We start from the raw sequence: 22,558 nt of genomic DNA, 5'->3' as shown, positions 1-22,558 counted from the left end.
CTCTTTCCTGCCTATGCAGGGGGTCGGACTCAATGATCTATTGAGGTCCCTTCTGACCCTAACATCAATGAATCGATAAGCTCTGCCCCATGATTTCATTACACCTTTATCTATGCTGCAGATTATCACTGACCCTTGTATAGAATGTTCAAATGAGAATAAGGAAATCCTCTTTGAAATCCCCAAAGCTTTTTGCAAGGGTGAGTCTGACTTGCTGTCTCTCTCTGTACTTATGTGTAAAATGCGTGCAATGCCACCTTCTTCACTGGGCTATTGTAAGGTTGAATGACATTCATAAAATGCCTTTAGATCCTGTATTAATGTACAAGTAAAAGTAGTCATGATCAGAGCCTTAGAATAATGCTTACTGAATTCCCTGCAGCATATATCAGCAATACACCATGCCTTTTCCTTATGCTTAAAGCAAAGTCTTCATTAAATTTTAGGTTTCAGACTCTCACAAATCAAGAAAACTTCTATAATAACCAGAAAAACCAATTTTAATGTTTGACCTGCAGAGGGAAAAAAATCAAGCCTTGACAACAGATGCATTACAAACAGATTAAAATCATAATTCATAGGGCATCTGAAAGGGGTGTAGTTGCTTGGAAGAACAGACTCATAATTCACCTGTCTAGCCCAATATCCTGTTTCTAACAGCAACCAGCCCCAGATGTTTCAGGGTCCCTTTTCATGTTGCATTTATGCCACAATTTACATGCTACTCATGGCATAAACGGTAGGGGTGCTACAGGTGTATACAATTTAAGGTGCCATAAAATGGCAAACCAGCCATATAACTGTTCCACATATAACGTAGAACATTTTTATAGCTAGTTTGTATGGTGCCTTAAATTGAATGTGTGGCATGCCCATACACAAGGGCCCTCTGGGGCTGATGCCTCACAATCAGTTGATTGTCAGAATCAACTGTGGCCAGCCCAGGTCTCCAAACTGCATGCTGACAATATTGTTGTCACTGGCCGGGGGCAGCCCCAGTCTCCACCTGGCCGGGAGCTGCCCCTAGATGGGTGCTGACAATCAGCTCAGTAATTAATACAGGGGTGAGCAATTATTTTGACTAGAGGGGCACTGAATGGATTTAAGTGAGTGTAGGGGTGGATCACATGTATGTCCCCTCTCTTCCCCAGGACTTGCCTGCCACGATTAAGAAGATGATAAAAAGATTTAGATGTTAATTCCTGAGGGGAGAGGGTGAGAAACACCAGGCCACCCAAGTGTTAGATTCACCAAGTACCTATCTTTATTGAAGTGGGGACAATGCATCTGACCGCGCTAATTGCCTCATTAACGTGGAAGCAGCTACATCACCACTTAGTTGATTGCAGCTTCCCTGCTGCTTTGCTCCCAGCCATGGCTGCCTCTCTGGCACTCCCACTGAGAGGTAGTTGCCTCTGGGGATCCTTCTCTGGGGTCTGGTTCCCCAGCCTTCCTGCGGTCTTGCCAGCCACCTGTCAGCTCCTGTGCCCTGAGTGAGCTTTTCCTGTAGCTCCTTTCCCAATTGCGGCTGTCTCTCTGCCACTTTGTTCAAAAGCCGGTTGTTTCCTGGAGCTCGGTCTCCGAGGGCCACATTCCCAACCTCCCTGGGATTCTGCCACCTGACCACTGGCCACTACCCCCTGGGGTAAGTATCCGCCGTCTCACCGGTCCAACGTCCAACTTGCTGGCCTTGCCCGTAGCATCCTTCTTGCTCTGTCAGCTCCACAGGAAATGCTCTCCTTCACTCCAGTGCCCCAAGGGCAACTGCTTGATTTCTAGCCCCGCCTTTTATGGGTGGCAGTGGCCATGATTACCCTAATCCTTGCCCAGTGTGCTAAGCCCCCCACCACTGTGTTTTAGTTCTCTTAATCACTCGTGCCCCGGGTTTCCTGAGTAACAGGGGTTCTGCCCGAGCCCCTGTTACACACTTCCCCCCTTTTGTTCAAATAAACTTAAAGTTGCCAAGTCTTCGTAATCCTCAGCACAGTCGGTCAGACCCTTCACCCTTTCACTGGTATCTGCCGTGTCTTCAGTGCGTGACAGAAAGTCAACATTCCCACTCTTCTTTCCCAACTGGTGCTTCACTGTAAAATAAAAGGATTGTAAAGCGAGAGACCATCTTATTAGCCTAGCGTTATCTAGCTTGGCTGTTTGTAGCCAGTGTAGGGGTACATGGTCTGTGATTCATACAAAGTTCCAGCCTAGTAAGTAATAACAAAAGAGTTCCACCCCACACTGGATAGCCAGGCATTCTCTCTCAATTGTGGAATATCGGGTTTCTCTGGGTGTCAGTTTTGTGCTAGCAAAGGCTATTGGTCTCTCTTCTCCCCCCTCTTCTTGGAAGAGGATAACTTCTAATGCAGTGCCAGAGGCATCCATTTATAAAAAACAAACAAAGCATCTTTTCAAAATCTGAGGTATAAAGCACCGGGTGCTGGCATAGGACTGCCTTAACTTGTTTGAAGGCTAGGATGAGTTGCATTGTATCCGGTTCCTCCGTCCTCTGGTCATCTCTGTCAGGGGTGCCGCCTTCTCTGAAAAATCCTTGATAAAGTGCCTGTAGTAATTGGCGAAACCCAGGAAAGACTGTAGCTGGCTGTTTGAGGCAAGGGGTGTCATCGTACGACTGCCACTTTGTCAGCTATGGGCTTTATTTTTTCCTGTCCGACCATGAAGCTGAGGAACTTGGTCTCTCTTTTTCCCAGTGCGCACTTCTGGGGATTCGTGGTCAGCCTGGCCCATTGGAGGTCATTGAGGATCTCCTGTAGGTGGTGGCAGTGTGTTTCCCAGTCGCTGGAGAAGACGATGATGTCAACATACACGGCTACATATTCTTGATGGTGTGCTAACAGTTGGTCCATCAGATGCTGGAACAAAGCTGCCGCCCCATGAAGTCCAAATGGCATCCTCCTGAATTGAAATAAGCCCCATGGGGTTCCAAAGGCAGTTTTTTCCTTGTTGGTCAGTGCCATCAGGATCTGTCAATAGCCCTTTGTGAGATTCAAGGTTGAGATGTATTTGGCTTGGCCTACCTTTTCCAGCATATCCTCTACCTGGGGCATCGGAAAGGCATTGAACGTTGTTATTTCGTTTACCTTGTGATGATCGATGCACAACCTTATGGAGCCATCTGCCTTCAGGACCACCACCACTGGGCTTCTCCAGGGGCTCTTATATTCCTCAGTGATGCCCAACTTCTTCATCACATCAACCTCCTGCTTGATCGTGCGCCATAGGTGCCAGGGTAACTTCCTTCAATAATTGTGTATGATCTGTCCAGGTGGGGTCTGGATATGATATACTACTCCCCAGGCTTCCCCCAGGATCTCACACAACACATCATGATATTGAGTTATTAAGGCTCCCAAAGTATTTGCTGTTTGAGGTCAAGTTGGTCACCTATCTCAGGTTAACCTTGAAGATTCCCTATCCCCTTCTAGTTCTTCACATTCAACTGGATCCTGTATCATCCACCCCTCCCTTTGACACCACTTCTTCAATAAGTTAACGTGATAGATTTGTTTTCTCCTTGTGGACTCCGTCCGAAGCACCTCATAGTTGACAGGCCCTGCATGCCTAGTTACTTGAAACGGACCATGCCCTTGAGCTAATAACTTGTGTGGACTATCAGGTAATAGCACTAGCACCCAGTCTCCTGCCTTCAGCTCCCTTTCCACGGTATGTGCGTCATAGTGCTGTTTCAGTCTCTTTTGCCTCTGTCCCAGATTCTCTTGAGCTGTCGTCAGGGCCTTCTTTAATCTGTCCTGAAAGTTGGTCATGGCCTGTGGTGGTGTTGTCCCCTCAGGCCTGGTTTCCCACCCTCATGGATCACATCCAGGAGTTCCCTTGGGTCATGACCAAAAACCAACTTAAACGGGGCATAACTGGTGGATGCTTGGGGGACTTCCCTGATTGAGAACAGAAGTGGGGAGTGGTCATCGCATCCCACCCCCGAGGGTCACCTCATATGCAGGCCCATATCATCCCTTTTAGTGTCTGATTGAGGCTCTCTACCAGTCCGCCTTTTGGGGGATAATAGACGGAGGTCATGAGTTGTTTGATTTTCAGCGTGTTACATATCCCCTTCAGGATTTTGGACATGAAGTTTTTGCCTTGGCTAGTGACAATTTCCTGAGGGATTCCAACCCACGCGATCCATCTCATGAGGGCATTAGCTATTGTGGGGGCGGTCACTGAATGTAGGGATATAGCTTCGGGAAACTGGGTGGCATAATCGATGATTACCAGGATGAACTGGCAGCCTGTCCAGCTGTAGGGGAAAGGTCCTGCCATGTCCATGGCTATCCTATCAAATGGTTACCCACCCAATGGCAGTGGTATCAGTGGGGACTTGGCCAGGCTTAGCCCCTCTGTTCTTTGACACTCAGGACATTCAGCACAAAATCACTCCATCATTTTGTTGAGGCCTGGCCATGAGACCCGTCACTTCAACCCGACTTCTGTCTTGTCCCTCCCCAGGTGTCCTCCCATTGGAAGGTTATGGCTACCCAAAGCAAGTCATCCCAATATTTCTGTAGGACTAGGATCTGTTTTTTTCGTACTCCTCTTCCTTGTCCTCCACCTGGTACAGGATGCCCATTCTTACCTCAAAGCGGGGACTCAGCTTCACCTTCTCAGGGTCTACCACCACTCTCTCTCACCTGGCCAGCTGGGTCTGCCAGATATTCTGGAACAATGGTTCTTGTTCTCATTCTTCCCAGAAGCATCCATTGCCAATAATCTGCTCCAGGTCTAGGTCACCCCCTTCTTCCTCTTTGGGGGTTCCAAAGCATACTGCCTCTGGATCACTCTGCCATTCCCCCCCCACTTCTTCTTAGTACCTGGGAGACTATTTCCTTCAAGTGTGGCCAATCAACTCCCAGGAGCATGAGGCAGGGGAGAGTCTCTGCTAACCCCACCACTATCTCTTCTGTGCAGCCCATCACTGACAGCCAGAGCCGTCTACTCTTGTAAGTGTATGAGGCCCCATGGATGCAGACCATACTCACAGGCAACTCTGGGCTTCCTAGCTGTGCAGGTACTAGGTCTACCCTTATCATGGACTGGGAGTAGCCAGTGTTGATGACTGCAGGGATGATGGTGTCTCCCACTTGAACCTCAACTACCGGCTTATTCTGATGTCTGGGCCCCTTGTGTCACCCAAACTACAGTCTATTTTCTCTTCATGGGGACTCTCTACCATCACCTCAACTTGGGGTCTGTGTGGACAGAATCGCAACACATGTCCCTTTTCTCCGCAGCTATAGCAGATTATGTCCCTGGCATCCCAGCCCCTGGGTTCTTGGCCTCAGAGTTGGGTCCCCTCTCCTCTTCATTTGCTAGAGCCTTCCAAGCATTGCATCATCCCAGTTCCCTCTGAACGCTCCTTCTTAGGGCCCTTGCCTTCTGCTTCGGCTGCAACGTAGTCTTTGGCTAGGTGCAAGGCTTCTTCTACCATCTTTGGCTGATGTTGCCTGACCCAGCATTGAGTGCTGCCCCCTAGATCAGTCAGGAACTGTTCCAGTACAATGCGGTCCACTACCTCCCTTATGGACCTGGTCTCTGGCTGTAGCTATCCTTCCACCAGATCTCTCAGAGTTTGTGCAAGCAGGCATGGGTGTAGCCCCTCCATCCCTTTCCAGGTTCAGAACTTCTGCTGATACATCTCTGGGGATGTCTCAAGCTGGTAGAGTATGGCCTCTTTCACCTTCCCATAGTCTCTGGCCTCCTCTGTTCATGTGAGAGCCCATTAGGCTGCTTGCAAAGGGCCAATGAGAAGGGGACCTATGCACATTGCCCAGCTGCTTGGGTCCCACTTACAAGTGGTGGCTGTTCTCCCAAAAGCTTCTAGATAGGCATCCACATCATCCTGGGGTGTCATCCTAGGGAACTGGGAGCCTTGTCCATCTCTCCCCAGGGACGCTTGTTGGGCTTCAATCTTCTTGCTTAGATCCTGCTGCTGAGCGAACAGTCCAATCCTGGCCTCTGCTTCTTGTGCCTGTAATCGGACTATATCTTTCAATTGTGCCTGCTAGCCCTGTAACAGCTGTAGAGTAATATTATGGGCCTGTTGCCAGTCTGGTGGGGTCTGAATGTCTATGGACTCAATGGTTTTCTGGTGCTCCCTGTGCGGCTTCTGTTTCCCAGCCAATGCACCACTTTGTAGGCGTGGGTCAGCTGTATGTCCCTGCTCCTCCCCAGGAATTGCCTGCCACGATTAAGAAGATGGTAAAATGATTTAGATGTTAATTCCTGATGGGAGAGGGTGAGAAATACCAGACCACCCAGGTGTTAGTTTCACCAAGTGCCTATCTTTATTGAAGTGGATACAATGCAGCTGACCGCGCCAATTGCCTCATTAACGTGGAACCAGCTGTATCACCACTTAGTTGATTGCAGCTTCCCTGCAGCTCTATTCCCAGCTGTGGCTGTCTCTCTGCTGCTCCCACTGAGAGGTGGTTGCCTGAGGCAACCTCCTCTGGAGTCTGGTTCCTCAGCCTTCCCCGGGTCTTGCCAGCCACCTGTCAGCTCCTGTGCCTTAAGTAGGCTTTCCCTGTAGCTCCTTTCCCAATTGCGGCTGTCTCTCTGCTCCTTCATTCGAGAGCCAGTTGTTTCCTGGAGCTCGGTCTCTGAGGGCCACATTCCCAACCTCCCTGGGATCCAGCCAGCTGCCCAGGGGCCACCGCCCCCTGGGGTAAGTATCCCTTGTCTCACCGGTGCTGGCCTTGCCTGCAGTGTCCTTTTTGCTCAGTCAGCTCCACAGCAACCGCTTTCCTTCACTTCAGTGCCCTGAGGGCAACCGCTTGATTTCTAGCTCCGCCTTTTATGTGTGGCAGTGGCCATGATTACTCTTGGCACACCCACATTCACCCTGTACTAGCCAGACAACACTGCCCCAGTCCCAGCCCTGGCCAGCGAGCACAGCTTCTTGGTGGGGCTGCTACCACAGCAGCCTGAGTAGTGCTTCGCTTCTTTCACCTCCAATGGCTCCAACTGCCCCTGCTGTGCCATTCTGGGCAACAGGTAATGTAGGGAAGCCATGGGGAAGCATGCCAGCAGCAGATGCCCAGGAGTATGAGCACGGCAGGCCCAACCAGGCAAGAGGGAAGTTGCAGCTAGGTGGCTCCTGCCTCAGCATGCAGGGCTCCAACTCCAGCTCCCAGTTGCTTTCCATCCTCTCTGCCTGTCCAGTGTGATGAGCAGCCACCTGTGTGAAACTGAGTAGGTAGAAGGTGGCCAGGAGCTGGAGCCCCAAGCATGCCTGGCTGCAGTTTTCCCCACTGCCTGGTTGGGTCTGTGGTGCTCAACATATGTCCCCATGTCCACTGCCCTTCTTTGCATTACCTGCTGCCTGGAGCAGCACAGCAGGGGCAGGAGGAAGAGGAGCTGCTGAAGGCAGGAGGGGGGCAGGGGGAGCCAAGTAGTAGCCAGGCAGCCCTGGGAGCAGCCCTGCTAGTAGGCTGTGCATGCTGGCTGGGGCCATTTATAGGGCTGCCCTAGGTGGAAATGGGCAGGGCACAGCTCTATGCAGGGCACTGTGGGGGCAGCCATGGGCTGGATACGTTCAACTGATAGGCACCCAACCATGGGCTGGATCAGGCCCACAGACCATATTTTGCCCACCCCTGAACTAATAAGAACTGCAGTAGCAGTCTTAAACAAATTGTTATAACAACTATAACAACTATGTTTTAAACCTCAAAAGCAAGTGGCATCAATGTGGTCTGCAATATCCTTATTACAGATCAGTTCATAGAGTGTTCACAATAGCAGTAACCAGCAATCCTGGCATTTATTTATAGGGGAGGCAGCAGCATAAGAACAGAGTCAGGGACCCAGGGAAGATGCTGCACTTGGGGCCAGTGGAGACTCCCTGCTATCACTGCTGCCATAATTGCAATTACACAGCTGTGGCATAAACTCTTTTTTTTTTCATCCCCCATCCCCATGGGCACCTAGGGCGGTTGTCCTGTCACCCTGCCTAGTTATGCCACTGAGAAGAGAGGTCAAACATAGAAAAGATGGTACTGATGTGGTTGAGAGCTTTAGCTTGTGATGATTAGTAATATTTTTTCTTTATACTTAGACAGCATTCATCAGGAGAGTTCAATAACAGGACACCTCATGCATGTTGATTTTAGAGAGGTTCAGTCTTTTAAACTGCATCTGTTGAACCTGACAGTCCATAATGAAGATTAAATCTACTAAAGCCTCCATTATGCTTAAAAAGAGGAGATAAGTGATCAAGCTTTTCTTATATCTGGCTTTCAAAATTGTACATTTTTACCCCATTCCTCTTTCAAAACAGGATGGTTTTCTTTTTCCACTCTTGCTTTACAGTACTACTGCTTATTTAATGGCTATCTTTAAAGCTTGATCAGAGACAAAGGGTCTTTACGTTTCTCTGTTGCAAAAAAAGTTTACATAGGAAAAGATGTTCAGTCTAGGTGGCGAAAGTCCTTTGCAAATACACAGTATTAGAAGATTGCTGTGGTGATAAGGAGATTTTTTGAATCCAATGAGGTATAAGATGCTGATATACCCTGCTTTATTTGTTACAATATTAAGCAGTTAAGCGTGGTCCCTCATTTATGTCATGTTATTGCTGGGTTACTAGTCTCATAACAACTGTCGTTAGAAATCTCTTATCTTTTATTAAAGGCAAAGAAATGAAGAAAACAACTGTTAAAGCATTTGAAACATAAACCATTCACTACAGTTTTCTTTTTAATAACTTCCATAACTCTGTTTCTTTTAGTTGAACAATCTTATGTGGAACACTCCCCCCCCAGTGTGATAGTATCATTTTTAGGTGGTAATAAAACAATAAAACTAATATTAGCTCCCATTCTTGCCTCAAGAACAAAAGTGAATTTAGATGGTTTTGAGCTGTCCTTGTTGTTTGAGTCCTGAGCATACAAAAAAAGGGAGAGGAAAGAAAAAGCTAAAGGTAGAAAATGCAACTTCTGGCTCTGATGCTGACTGTCAATACAAGCTCTACCCCCAGAGAGATACAGGCATAATCAAATTGTCTTAACAGCCACTCTACAACCTGGCAAACTTGTATCAGCATCCAACTGTTCAATGCATGGCTGGTTTTGCTTGCCAGACTCACAGAACTATTGCAAAGGTGAAGTTGCCCTTTCTGCCCATTTCTAAAATCTTTTACCTCAGAGGTGTACAACTTTTAAGGCTAGGGACAGACATTCAAAAAGCCCAAACCTGAACTGATTCAGTCTTTGCAGGTTAGTCTAACCTGCAGAGAGTGAACCAGTTTACAAATGGATAGATGTTTGGCACATGCCTGCAGTGGCTTAAGCCAGAAGCCCGGGGGCGCTACAGCAGCCCTCCCTTCCCTTCGACAGGGAAGCTGAGCTGAGGAGGGAGGTGTGACCGGGCCCCAGTGGCTCCCTGATAGCTGGGAGCAAAATGGGCACACAGAGCTGCCTGCCTGACACTGGGAGCTCAGATGGGCAGGGTGGGGGGTCTAGGGGACTCCCCTCATGGCTGCAGACCCCACTGCCTAGCAGAAGCAGCAGGCAGGGAGGTCTGGGCGCTCATGCCTGGTGCAAGGGCTCCAGGCAGTGCTGTGCTGGGGGAGAGAGCAGAGCCTGCCTTATCCCCCACTGGGGCTCTGAGCCTGAGATTGCAGCTCCAGCACTGGAGCGAGGCGCTTCCCCCACTCCCCACTGTGCAGTCTCATGCTTGCACTCTGCTGGGACTGGAGCAAGCCCCACCCCTACTTCCCTGCAAAGCACTGTGAAGGGATTCTCCATCAGAGTGAGCTGCAGGCATGGCACGGAGCTGCAGGGATAGAAGCAGTTGGGCAGGCAGCACTCCTCATCCCCAGCACAGTGCTGGCTGCCTCTATCCCTGTAGCTCTGTGCCATGCCTTCAGCTCCACACTGGGGATAGAGGCTCCCCTGGGGATAGGGGGAGTCAGCGCTGCACTGGGGGTGAGGAACACACCCCTGGGGGGAATGTGTGCAGCCATGGGGGGAGTCCCCTATACCCCCACCCCCACCCTGCCCAGCTGAGCTCCCTGTTCAGGGCTGCAGCCATGGGGGGAGTCCCCTACATGCCCCACCCACACCATGCCCAGCTGAGCTCCATGCTTGGGGCTGCCCCTCTGGGAGGAGGAGAAGGGGGAAGGGTTCCCCCAAGCATGGAACAGAGCCTCCCCCTGTCCCCACCCAGGGCCAAGCAGCATTGCATGGAGCATTCTCCCCCTCCCCCCAGCCCTGCGGTGGTGGGGCAGGGGGGGAAGAGGAGGAGGAGGAGGAGGCCCCATTTAGTGCCTCACTGTTTCTCCCTGCCCACCCTGGGAGGAGAAGGAGGGGGAAGAATCCTCCCCAGCATGAGCCCATTAAGGTGAAGGGGGCAGAGAGAAGGATTAATTCCTCCCTCCTCTCCACCCTGTAGCTGGGTTATGCCAGAGGCAGGAGCCACCACTGCTGCCCCTCCCCTCTGCTGCCCCTGGCTGCAGTGGAGGAAGAGGGGAAGGAGGGAAGGATTAACCCCCTCCCTGCCCACTTTACCTTAATGGAGCCATACCGGCCAGTGTCTCTGCTAGGGTTGGTCCCTGCTCTGGCTAGAGAGCAGAGGGGCAGGGTCAGCTCTGCTGTGGAGCAGAGAGCCCTGCCCAGCCCAGAGCATGCCGGGATGCTGGGGGTCTCTAGTTTATCTTAAACCAGCAAGGAGTCTGGGACAGACATTGCATAAACTGGTTTGAGCCAAATCAATTAAGTCTGATACTACATTCAACCAGGTTTATCTCAAACTGATTTCAGACATTTGAAACTGGTTTATATGCACTGAATGTCTGTTCTGTTACAGGTTTAAACCAATTTCTGATCACTTAAACTGGTTTATGTGTAATGTCAGTCCCTAAATGGCTAGGGACAGCACACCCTGGTGGCCATGTACCCTGGAGGCCACACAAGCACAAGTCATGGGCCTCCTGGGCCACATGTCATGCAGGTGCCCCAGCCTCATCCTTATCTCCCCAGCCAAGGGTTCCCCTGTTATACCACATCATGCAAGACCCCTGGGCCATGCTGCATCACCTTGCCCCCTAGGACAGGGGAAGAACCTGGGAACTACAGGGTGGATATCCCTAGCTATTGCTGCAGCTGGAGTGATAGAAGAGAGGAATGGTGACCAGGTGGGAACCCAGGGGCTGCAAATTAACTTCTGTTAGGCTGTATGCAGCCCCAAGGCCAATAGTTGGATAATCCTGTTTTATTTCATTGTCCTACCATTTATAATGACTTGAGTAGGACTCTTAAAAGCTGCTTGTCACAGTTCTTAACAACCAAGTTTCTACCATACTTTGGCTCAAAGCATTGCGTACTTTGCCATTTAACTGTTAATAAATATAAGACTTAGACTGTTACCCTGAACAACTTGTGTGCGCAAGATCATCCCTGACTAAACCATCTCAACCAAGTATAACTTGCTCTTGAGAATGTCCCAGTGTTGACCAGTATCACAATTTTGATAACCTGAATAGGCTATAGAAGTTACAGATTAGACATTACAGATTACTCTAAAGAGATCAAAAGGATAAAATTAATAAATTAAGGGCATCATAACAATATGCATGGACACTGATTCATCACAGCAATGATGTAGGCAAAGAGACCTCAGTTGGAGGAGCACAACTTTTCCCCTTCATAATGGGGACTCCCTTTCAGCTACATGGTTAGCTAACAGGAGTGTCTTCACAGTCCTTTTATACACATGTGCACATGCAATCCACTTTTGGGGTGAAAGTTTCCTTCTTTCTTCTGAGTCAATGTTCTTCTAACTTAATGTTTTCCTATTTTTAAATCACGTCTGAGTGAAAGGATTGTAATCAATGCGTGCTTTAAGGCCATACTGCCATCAAATGCCACCCCCCCCTCCCAATTTTTCCTTTTTTCTCTACAGAACACCTGAAATACAAAAAAGAAAGAAGGAAGAACCCATGCAAGTTAATGGTAAAAAATGTGATTAGATACAGATTGACTTTTCACAAGTGATTTACAGAAACCTGTCTTATAGCTGTTAAAAAATCCAAGGGCTGCCTTCCCCTCTGCCACAGATGCAGTAAAAAGTACCTGGCTTAGGAGCCTTCCTAAATATAAATTGCCCCATAAGTATGGATCTTTTGCATTAAAACCCTGCATTGCTCTTTGGGAGCAATTTCACAGAAATTATACAACCCACACATGAGATTGCCTCAGACCACTAAGAACAGACTTAATAAAGTACAAAAAGCAGAACAAGAAATTGGATTATATGTCCATTGGCAGTCATGGAAGCATTAATGTATCCAGGTTGCCACTTGTGACAAATCCCGAAATTTCCATTAGTGAAATACAACTTTTGTTACTCCTACTAATAGTCTGTCTAATACATTTTTGAAGATAACCACCTTTAATGAATTTCCAAAAAATTTAGTGAATTACAGTGTACCAGAATATTCTGTACATGTAAGGGAATGTTCCATAATGACTATGCTTAAAAAGGGATGGCACAGCTTATACTCAAGTGGTGCCATCAGTGGTATAAATTAAGGAAAAGAAGTGAATGGCACTATTGATATGCAAGAAACTCTTGATTTGGGGTGGGGGGAGGGAGAGGGGGAGAAGACATTTTAAATGACCCACTGACCCTGAGAGCTATTATGATTGGATGAGATCTCATTTGCTGTTCTCATCCAGAAGCCATTTCTTCCATCAAAGCAATACCCTGTAACACACTGTGGAGTAATTTGGAGTTTATATTAACTTGAAAGTCTAGATTGTCTACTAATACCACTTCTTGTAGCGCCCATGTTTTCCTTACAAGAATTCCATCCATGTACTAAATAGTCCTAATCTTACTTACCAGGAAAAAAAACCCAAAAACAAATCAAACAAAACCAAATCTTTGGGAGCATGGTTAAAGGAAAATAAATTTAAATTACATTCTCTCTCAACAGGAAGATAAGAGATTTATAAATGTATTAACTTTTTATACATCACTATTTTCTTTTTCTTTACAAAACTTTTTTTCCAAAACAGAAATCACTAAATAAAATCTTCTTCACCTGCAAATCATGCAGCAGTACCAAGATGGCTAGCACAGCTTGATGTTAATTACTGCATTATTATGGCAGTTTCTGACTATGATAAAGGATTAATGAGCAAAACTAACTGTGACTGGTAAAATGACAACCAGCAGACTTTGATGTCACCAATTCTACTCTGGTTATCTCTACAAATTATTTTAGACAGTAAATGGGCAAGGATTTTTTTGGTGATTTCTTCTATTGGACCAACTGTATAGTTGGGAGAGATCTTAGGCAAGCTCTTGGGCCCAAGCTATCCTTCCTTAGGTCTGGAAAAGAAGTAGCCACAGTTCAAGCTAAGTAGCTGATAGAACCACTGTTTGTGTAAACCTCAGGTTGGCATATTTGGGGGTGGCATCTTTGGGCCTATAGCTGTTCCCATCTGAATCCATGGGTCCTACACACCTTTATCCCAGAATGTCTCTTTCATTCAGTGCACCAAATACCCTCACAGAAACCATAAAAGTAAAACAAGACAAAAGTGTGCTTCAGAATGAACAACCACAGGAAACGATAAAGGACAGAGGCAAATGAACACTTTTCATAGACCTAGTACTTCCCTTCGGACCTCATAATCTTCACCCCAAGGGTAATATGCAAAACACTTTCAGAAGGGAAGTACGAGTTTGCCAGAGGGGTGGAGACCAAAGCCCTGAGGCAAGTGGGGAACCAGGTGGCCTGGCGGAGGCAAAAGCAGGATGGAGTGATAGGGGAGGCCTTCTTATTCTTCCTGAGAAAATAGGGCAATCATCTGGTTACCTCAGGTGTCTGTACACAAATGCACAGAGCCTGAGAAAGAAGTAGGAAGAATTGTAAGTCATTGCACAGGTAATGGAACTATGACATGATGGGAATAACAGAGACTTGGTGGGACAGCTCACAAGACTGGAGCACTGTCATGGATGGATATAAACTCTTCAGGAAGAACAGGCAGGCAGGGCTAGATTAATGCATAGGTAAACTAGGCACGTGCCTAGGGCCCTAAGTAAAGAAGTATTGGAGAGGCCAACTAGGGGTTGTGCTCTTTGCAACCTGCTGCTCACAATCCAAATCTGATCAGTATCAAACCTTCCTCACATGCATGGATGAACTCTACCTGTCTCAAGAAGGTCCCATGATGTCCTCATGAAAACATTGGGCAACTGCAGCCTTGACTATACCACAGTCCAATGGCTGGGGAACTAGTTCTGAGGTCAGACCCAGAGAGTGGTAGTTGACGGAACTGAATCAAAATGGCAGTCAGTGACCAGTGTTGTCTCCCAAGGCTCTGTTTTCAGATTTGTACTCTTTAATATCTTTATAAATGATCTGAACTCTGGTATCAGAAGTGGACAGGCCAAGTTCGCTGATGACACCAAACTTTGGGGAAGAGTATCTACACTTGAGGATAGCCTGGTGATCCAGGCCAACCTCGATAGGCTTGCAAGGTGGGCGGATGAAAACCTGATTGCATTCAATACAGAGAAATGCAAGGTGCTTCACTTCAGGAAAAAAAAAACCCACATCACACTTTTATGCTGGGCAATGCTACACTCGCTAGCACCATGACTAAAAGAGACACTTAGGGGTCATGACTGACCACAAGATGAACATGAGCCACCAATGTAGTACTGCAGCTGGCAAAGCAAACAAAACTCTGGCTTGCATCTACTGATGCATCTTAAGCAAGACCCAGGATATCATCTTCCCCCTGTACTCAGCCTTGGTGAGGCCACAGCTGGAGTACTGCATCCAATTCTGGGCTCTACAATTCAAGAAGGATGTGGAGAAGCTTGAGAGAGTCCAGAGGAGAGCCACATGCATGATCAGAGGTCAAGAGAACAGGCCTTATGAAGAGAGGCTGTGAGCTATGGGACTCTTAAGCCTGGAGAAGTACAGGCTCAGGGATGACTTAGTGGCAGCCTATAAGTACATAAGGGGTGTGCTTCAGGATCTGGGGGAACACCTGTTCACCAGAACACCCCAGGGGATGACAAGGTCCAACTGTCACAAACTCCTGCAAGACCGTTTTAGGCTGGACATACAGAAAAACTTCTTTATTGTCCAAGGCCCCAAGGCCAGGACTAGACTACACCCAGAGGTGGTGCAAGCACCTACTCTGGATACTTTAAAAAAACATTTGGATGCTTATCTTGCAAGAATCCTTTGACCCTAACTGACTTCCTGTCCTTTGGGCAGGGGGCTGGACATGATGATCTTACGAGGTCCCTTCCAGCACTAATGTATATTAAATCTATTACTTCCCTGGTGTAGCATGGCGCTAACAGCAGCTCATTGCAGTGAACAGGTGGAATACTCAGTACCCCATCATGTGTGGGCGTCGCTGCTGGTGGCCATGGTGCCAGGACTGTGCAGCCACAGCACCAGCAGGAAGTTAGGTGTGGAGGGGGAATAGATGCAGGGTGAGTGGACGAGTCTGCTTGCTACATGGCCCAGTTAGACCCAGCCTCGGATGTGGCTGTGGCACAGTGGAACAGTGCGGGGCACAACCCTCCTTCTTCAGGCTCCCAGTGATAGCTGGTGGGCTGGATAGGATGAATTACCTTCCTCCACCCAATCCTTCAACAACTCACCGACACTCCTTAAGAGGCCCTCCAGCCCAAATAATTGTCCACCCTCGTCTAGGGCTACTGATCTGCCTCAGTAGATACAACATATTTTGTTTCACTTATTCTTTGTGCGTGTGCTGTAAAAGCTAAATTCTGCATAATTGTTTCCTTGTTTACCAAGGAACCTGAGACAGACCATCTTTCTAATGGCTGAATGCCACTTGGCACAGATGGCCTTATAGCTTAGATTTCTCATTATTAGTGGTGCTGGTTCAAATCCAGACCAATTTCTTTTAATTGCTAATACTGCTGCAAACATCTGTTTGTGCTTTATATCAGCCTTTTGATTCTAACGTCAAGGTTCAGAAAAGATAAAAGCCTGCATTGGGGGGGAAAAGTTGAAGATACGGAGAAGGCACTGCTACCCTCAGGTGTTTATTCTGGCTTCGGTGCCATCTTTTCCTTTATCTAGTAGTGTTACTTTATCAAATGAATCAAGGCAGGCTCAAGATGCTGAAAAATATCTAGTTTTAAAGAATACACTTAAGTATGAATGATTGCATCATAACTGTCAGACAAGAAGAAATGAGAAAGACTTGGGTAGACTTACAGCAAGAGAGAATGCTTCTGTGAAAACTGTCTGATATGCTTCAGGCACTCTTTAGTTGGCTCTTCAAGGTCATTTCTTTCCTCCTCAGGCTCTGGTTTAATGAAGTCCAAATTAGTTTCTGGAAAGTCAATCTTAAAAGCAAGGGAGAGGACAGGAAAAAAAGAAAAGATACTTTATGTATTAGGAGACTGTACAAAAACTCTCCAAGAGCAGTACCATAACTAAGGATGCATGAGAGGGGTACCAGCCCCAGGTGCCAACTTAGGAGAGGTTCCTCACCCCTGTGGAGTCCATGACCTGGCAATAAAAGTAGCCCATAGGGATGCTCTTGCAGCAGTAGCCAGGTGTAGGGACACTAAGCTGTTGCTGCTGCTTTAAGAGCAAGAGCTGGGGTGGGCAGAGCATGTAGTGGTGGCAGCAGCAGTAGCTGCAGCAACCAGGGACTGGATAACTCTTGGGCTCAGAATTGTTCAGGATTTGGTTGGAGGGATAGGTGGATGTTCAGACTTTTTTTTTGTTAAACCAGTTCAACCTGCCCATCCTGGTTTTAACACCTAATTGGCACCATGATAGAAACATTCTCCGTGGGACCAGAAAAGTAGCGTTTCTAATCAGTATATACCAGTATTCACTCTCTCCAACACTGTTAACAAAAACTGGTCCCTAGAAAACTCCAGGGATGTACATGCTAGTCAAATTTAAAAAGCTAGTTTTTTGGGTAGCATTTCCAGTACACTCACAGCATCTGCTACTGTCACATAGTCTGAGAATGGTGGCAAGGAAGGACAGGATCTTCCTCTTCTGTTTCTTTGACCAGAGAGAGAGATTTCAAATTAGCAGCCATTTACTGTCTTGCCTTCCTTTATTATTAATAGGAGAAAGCTATTTCAAGGTAGCTTCTTAAATGCACTCTTCTGACCAGCAAATCCTGTTTCTTATCCATTTAAATATAAGCCAGCCTCATTTATTCATTCAATTTAGCTTTGTGTTTCATCTGCTAATGATGATAATTCAGTGTTTTAATATGAAACACTCTTGGCTTTGCCTATAAATACACAGTTGCTAATTCAGTCTGGGGAAAAGACAACACTGGAGATGCACAAAATGTCTTTTCAATATTTGGAAGCCATATGCTGCCCTTGATTGCACACAGCTGATATTGACATCAGTGAAAACTCATCATGTTGACTGGGATGAAGAGCAGTATAGATATATATGGCCTTTTGTTTGTAGCTCCATCCCCCATAGATCTTTCTGAAGATTCAGTTAATTGCTAGTTGCATGCTATGTATGTAATAGGAAGCAATTCAATAGTACACAGAATAAAAGTGCAGATTGAAAAGGCCGCTGTGAGTCAGGTACCACATTAGCTATTTGTGCCTTGGGTATTTTTGAACATAGAATAAAAATAATAATTTTCTCTGGGCAGACCTTTCCCAATCCCACAGCCTTTACTAAATCTAGAAACTACCATGTGTAGTTGCTGTTATGTAACATCACACTCTCCCCTCACCCTCTAAAGGAGGTTATATTATTGAAGCAGGGGCCTCTCTTCAAACAGAAGAGCAAAGATTTTTAATTGTTGTGATGTGGAAAAAACATGGACTCAGACAATATTTATTTTAAAGATGCTTTTTGTCCCAAAGAAATCCTTACCTGCAGTGTGACTGGTGCTGGCAAACTTGTGTTACAGATACCCGGTGCGAGCATTGTTGTTGGAAGGTGATTGTACAATGCCATGCTGAGCAACACAGTTCCATGAATGAGCCTTCTGCAAATATTAGCAGACAGAGTAGAGTACAGCATCAGTACTGGAGAGAAGGTGAACAGGTGTTAATGAATAATGTGGGAGACCTAGAACTTAATGGCTGATGGAAAAAGTGACAGAACAAAGGGCTTTTTAGCTGTACACTGTCAGTACAAATTGGGCCTAGGTTGGTAGTGAATGATCATAGCTTCTGCCCATAGTCTTAGCAGTGAAAGCCCTGATCTAGTGTTTGGGGCACTAACCTGGGAGTAATGGGGCTACAGAGTGAAACTCTGCTCCAAAGACTTCCCATGTGATCCTTATTTAGACCTAATACAAAAGTCTAAGCTTGGTGACCCATTTCAGTCTAAGCTTGGTGACAGATCTACACATGCAGTTAATGCGAAGCAATAAACTTTGATGTTCATTGCTTCGGAGTTTGTTGCTCCCAGGCACACCATTTGATTGCACGCCCAGGAGGCCCCAGGGATCAGCCTACCAGCCTGGGGCTGCTTCAGCCTGGCTCAGCATGCTCAGGCATGAGCCAGCAGGCAGCCCACTCACTTAAGCACCCTTGTGCTCCAGCCAGCTGGGGCAGTATCTTCATGTCCACTGCTGCAGCTTAAACTCCACAGCAGGATAGTACTTGTAATACCAGTACTATTCTGCTGCAGTGGTAATTAGTTTACTTCAGCCTAATAGGGGCACATGTGTAGATATGCAAAGTTTACTGCTGAGCTAATTAGTCTACTCCACAGTAAATGTCTCATGTAGATGCACCCCCTCTGGGCCAGTGTGCTTAAAGCTTAGCTATCTAGTAGAGTAAATATATTAAAGAATACGGAGTCCCCTTCCAATACTATGATAGGAGAGCCATTCATCTACATTAGACAGAGAAGAAACCCATTACCACAACTGGCAATTGTCAGGTCCCCTAACTGGTAGAATCATTTGAAAGGAAAAAATGGGCATGGGTACTTAAGTGTTTATAGAAAGGGTCTGTTTAAAGGAGGAAGAATATTCAGTGAGGAAATGAGAGCTGTCTGTGGAAATTTACAACATCTTTTTTATCATTAAATTCATTTAAAAAATCTGATCAGAAATATGCATTACCATGTCTCACCAATGCATAAACTGCAGTGGTATAGCAGGTCGATATTGTTCTATTCATGAAGACTGAGCAGAGTCAGAAAGATAATCCACTCACTTGTATTAAGATACAGTGCGTCTCCTGTCCCTTTTAATTTCCTCACATCTTAACAGTTAGGAAGGCCGAAGTGAGAAATGTGTTTATGTTGAACTTGTCTTCTACTGCTTACTGCTTTTACTGACAGGTAAATTTTTATTACTCTTACTCTAAACACTGCACTAGCTATACAGCTGTGGGAAAATGAGCTTGATTTTTCCCACCTACTGTAGCATCCTTAAAACAGAGCAATGAGCATTGCAAGTACAGTCTTTACTAGTGGTGAGGGTGTTCTAGGCATAAAGAACACAGATGGACTTTCTGACCCCAGTGTGAGTTTACTGCACTACCAGAAAAAATGGATCTTTTGAATTGCAAACTAAATTGCTGTGGAGTCACTGAAAGAAGAAACAAAAACCCCCTGCAGTGTCATTTTTGCAACCATCATACAAAGGAAAACTACGCTTAAGTCTAACTTCTGTTTTTGCACTGCTAAAGCTTTATGTTGTTGTTAGCACAAACACTTTATTTCACTGGGGGAGCAAAGTTCAGGAAAATCAAAGACTATAATTTTCAAAAGTTTCTTTTAGCAATTGCAGGCATGAAGTGGGGTGAAGGTTAGGAAACACTGTGGTGTGAACAAGAAGAAATCCTAGGGAAACTGGTAGTGACATATGACGCCTCTTACCTGTAGGAGGTCAGAGGTTTAAAGGAGGACCAGATCAATTGCAACTGAAAGTTGTTTCCATTTGAAGTTTACTTATGTAACCTTTATGAAATGAACCGCTTCTTTTCAAGCATTTCCTAAAGGCTAGTGTTCAGGTTGGAACAACATACCATAACTGGCATTCATTTCAGATGCAGGTAAGCCACTGAGCGCCTAATGGCCATGGAAACTGAAGTCCCTTCTTAACTGACTTACTGTTAATAATTATTTATAGTGTAGTATAAATGTATGTCACGCATTAAAAAAGTCTATAGAGCTAACCTAGAAACCTAATAATTTGGGTATATCTACAGAGCACAAAATAGTGCCTTGTAGACGTACTCTAGCTAACTGCAAAGAATCTATTTTGGGTATTGGAAGCAACTTAACCAGTTTAGCACAGTGCTCCTCATATTTTATTTTATGCTGATTGTTTAGAGTTAACTTGAGTATCCACCTGGCACTGCACTGAACCACATACACATATCCCAAGATGCAGAATGGGAAGTGTTCATGAAAATGCAGGTGTGCCAATTTTACTGATGAAGAAAACAAGACAGGAAAGATTTTACAAGATCTTCAGGATTTAGAAAAAATCTTAAGGATTGAAGGATCACAAATCAGAGATTAGTGGGTTAAAAGTAGAACATTATTTTAAATGTAGAAGATGGGAGAGAGAGATAATTCAAAGGAAAAAAAATGGGGTCATAAGGAGAAAACAGAGAAACAAAGGAGGAAATAAAAAGGAGGAAGTAAGTGAAGAAACATAGTGAGCCTGCTTGATTTTTATGCTCTACTGTAAAGCTGGGAAGCTAACGAAGGGTACAAGAGAGAGAGATGACAAAACATGACTAAATGGCTCTGCGTTAGAGCCTGACTGTGAGATAGCAGAAAACTCTGAGACAGAATCTGACATGTAAGAGTGACGAGGGAACACATTTCAAAGTAAAAAATGTGAGAACTGGCTGTCTAGAGGTGGTAGTTAATACCATGGGAGAACACATAAAGGAAAAAGAGGTGAACAAGAAACGAAAAATATATGGGCCTGAGGAACTCCGATGTGAATTGTAATCAGAACTTCTCCAAGAGTTCAGATACAGGTATTTTCCTGACCCATTTAAAGAATGATGGCTGAGGTATGTTGCGTGGTTGTTGTGGAAAGTGGGGTAGTGAACATAGAAAATAGGGCAGACAAACTTGGGAGCAAAGTAGGAGGAGAACAGAGCAGAATCACAGAATCAAGTGAAGGAAAAGCAGATGAGAGGATGCATTTGTTTGACGGAGAGATCATGGTATTTAAAAGGCATCAGTGAAGTCATGAGAAAAAATAGAGAACAGACACAAGGCTCTTGAATAATGTAGAATTGGTGTTCCAGAAGGAAAATAATTATTTTAATAGGTGTGGGGTTGTTTATATGCACAGATACACAAAAGTCATAATAATTTGTGTGATCACACATTACTGATTTACTTGGTATTACTATCTTGGCAGGCTTATGTTAATAAATCTTATGCTTTTAACTAGAGTTAGTCTGGTGTTATGGGAGGCCCTGTAAACATTTGAAGACATGTCCACAAAAGCTTAGAAACTACACACTTAAGGCAGAGCTTTTAACCAAGAACCTCCAAGGAATTATGGGCAACAGGCAATAGCAATGCCTGCGGGTCCTTAGGACCAAGCCAGTTTAAAAGAGCATTATATAGGAGTGTAGATGGCAGTACCAGGGCTCTTATATTTTTTTCATTCTAGAGCACTTGCACAACACATGGGGAGACTTGCACAACACATAGGTGGCACAGCATAATGGGACAACTCTGAAGAGGCAAAAACCAAACTCTTCAACATAGATGACCAATCTTTGCATCAACGTGATTCTTTCCTACCTCTGTCATTCACCTTGCCAGGTGACTTTTGGCAAGTCATTTCCACTATGCGCGTAACAGCCAGGTGCTGCACCCTGGGTGGCAGGAGTTGGGCTGGCTATAACAGCTAGGTCAGCAGTCGCAGTGACTGCCATTCATGTGCTTCTTCTAAGTGGGCATCTGAAGCTGGGGTCCCAGTCACCCACCACTCTTTATACTACTGTCCCTCAGAGTCCACCTCTCTAAAATGAGGATGATGGTGCTGACCTTACTTTAAAGGACTTTGAGATCTATAAATGTAAAGAGTCAGATAAGAGCATGGTGGTGTTATCTGTTGTCCTATCATGAGTGGGAAAAAATTCTCTCTTTCAGAATAAAATGGGGCAGGAGTGACAACAAATTCTACCACGTGTTTCCTGATATTTATTTGCTCACTTATACAAACCCATGCCAGATGGGAACCCCCTGAACTGCATGGAATCCCAGCTCTTGTTTCTAATAGGAACTAAAGTAAACTCCCCAGCTCATTACAACACAAGGCAACACAGCAGTTTAAGGACAACGCAAGCTGTATTACGTTACAAGTTCAACCTCTTGCTCTGAAGTCACTCATTCAGATGAGCAAAGGAAAATTATGTTGCTCATTGTTAATAGTAAGGGCTTTGCTTAAGATTAACAATTTGGTGAGGAATCGGTAGTTCCAGGGGTTCCCACTTAGCACGACCCACCAATAAGCGTCTGACATTGTTCGGAGTGCCTACCCGGATATTTTCTCATTCCCCTAGAACATCAATCCCTACA

The 22,558-nt window shown here is 45.8% G+C and overlaps 1 protein-coding gene across 1 annotated transcript in view; it reads right to left on the bottom strand.

Annotated features, from left to right (window-relative positions):
* PIK3C2G (phosphatidylinositol-4-phosphate 3-kinase catalytic subunit type 2 gamma) overlaps positions 1-22,558 on the bottom strand; it is a gene marked incomplete at its 5' end in the record, with an annotated part of 274,531 nt that overhangs the window by 236,229 nt on the left and 15,744 nt on the right. The window contains 2 exons of the mRNA XM_006029111.1: positions 16,256-16,386; positions 17,912-18,026. Coding sequence (XP_006029173.1) covers positions 16,256-16,386; positions 17,912-18,026 — 246 coding nt within the window. The remainder of the gene's footprint in view (positions 1-16,255; positions 16,387-17,911; positions 18,027-22,558) is intronic.

Source organism: Alligator sinensis, unplaced genomic scaffold (assembly GCF_000455745.1).
Source record: "Alligator sinensis unplaced genomic scaffold, ASM45574v1 scaffold365_1, whole genome shotgun sequence".
Lineage (NCBI taxonomy): Eukaryota > Metazoa > Chordata > Crocodylia > Alligatoridae > Alligator > Alligator sinensis.
The sequence above is the reverse complement of the archived record's forward strand: the minus strand, read 5'-3'. Positions and strand labels throughout refer to the sequence as shown.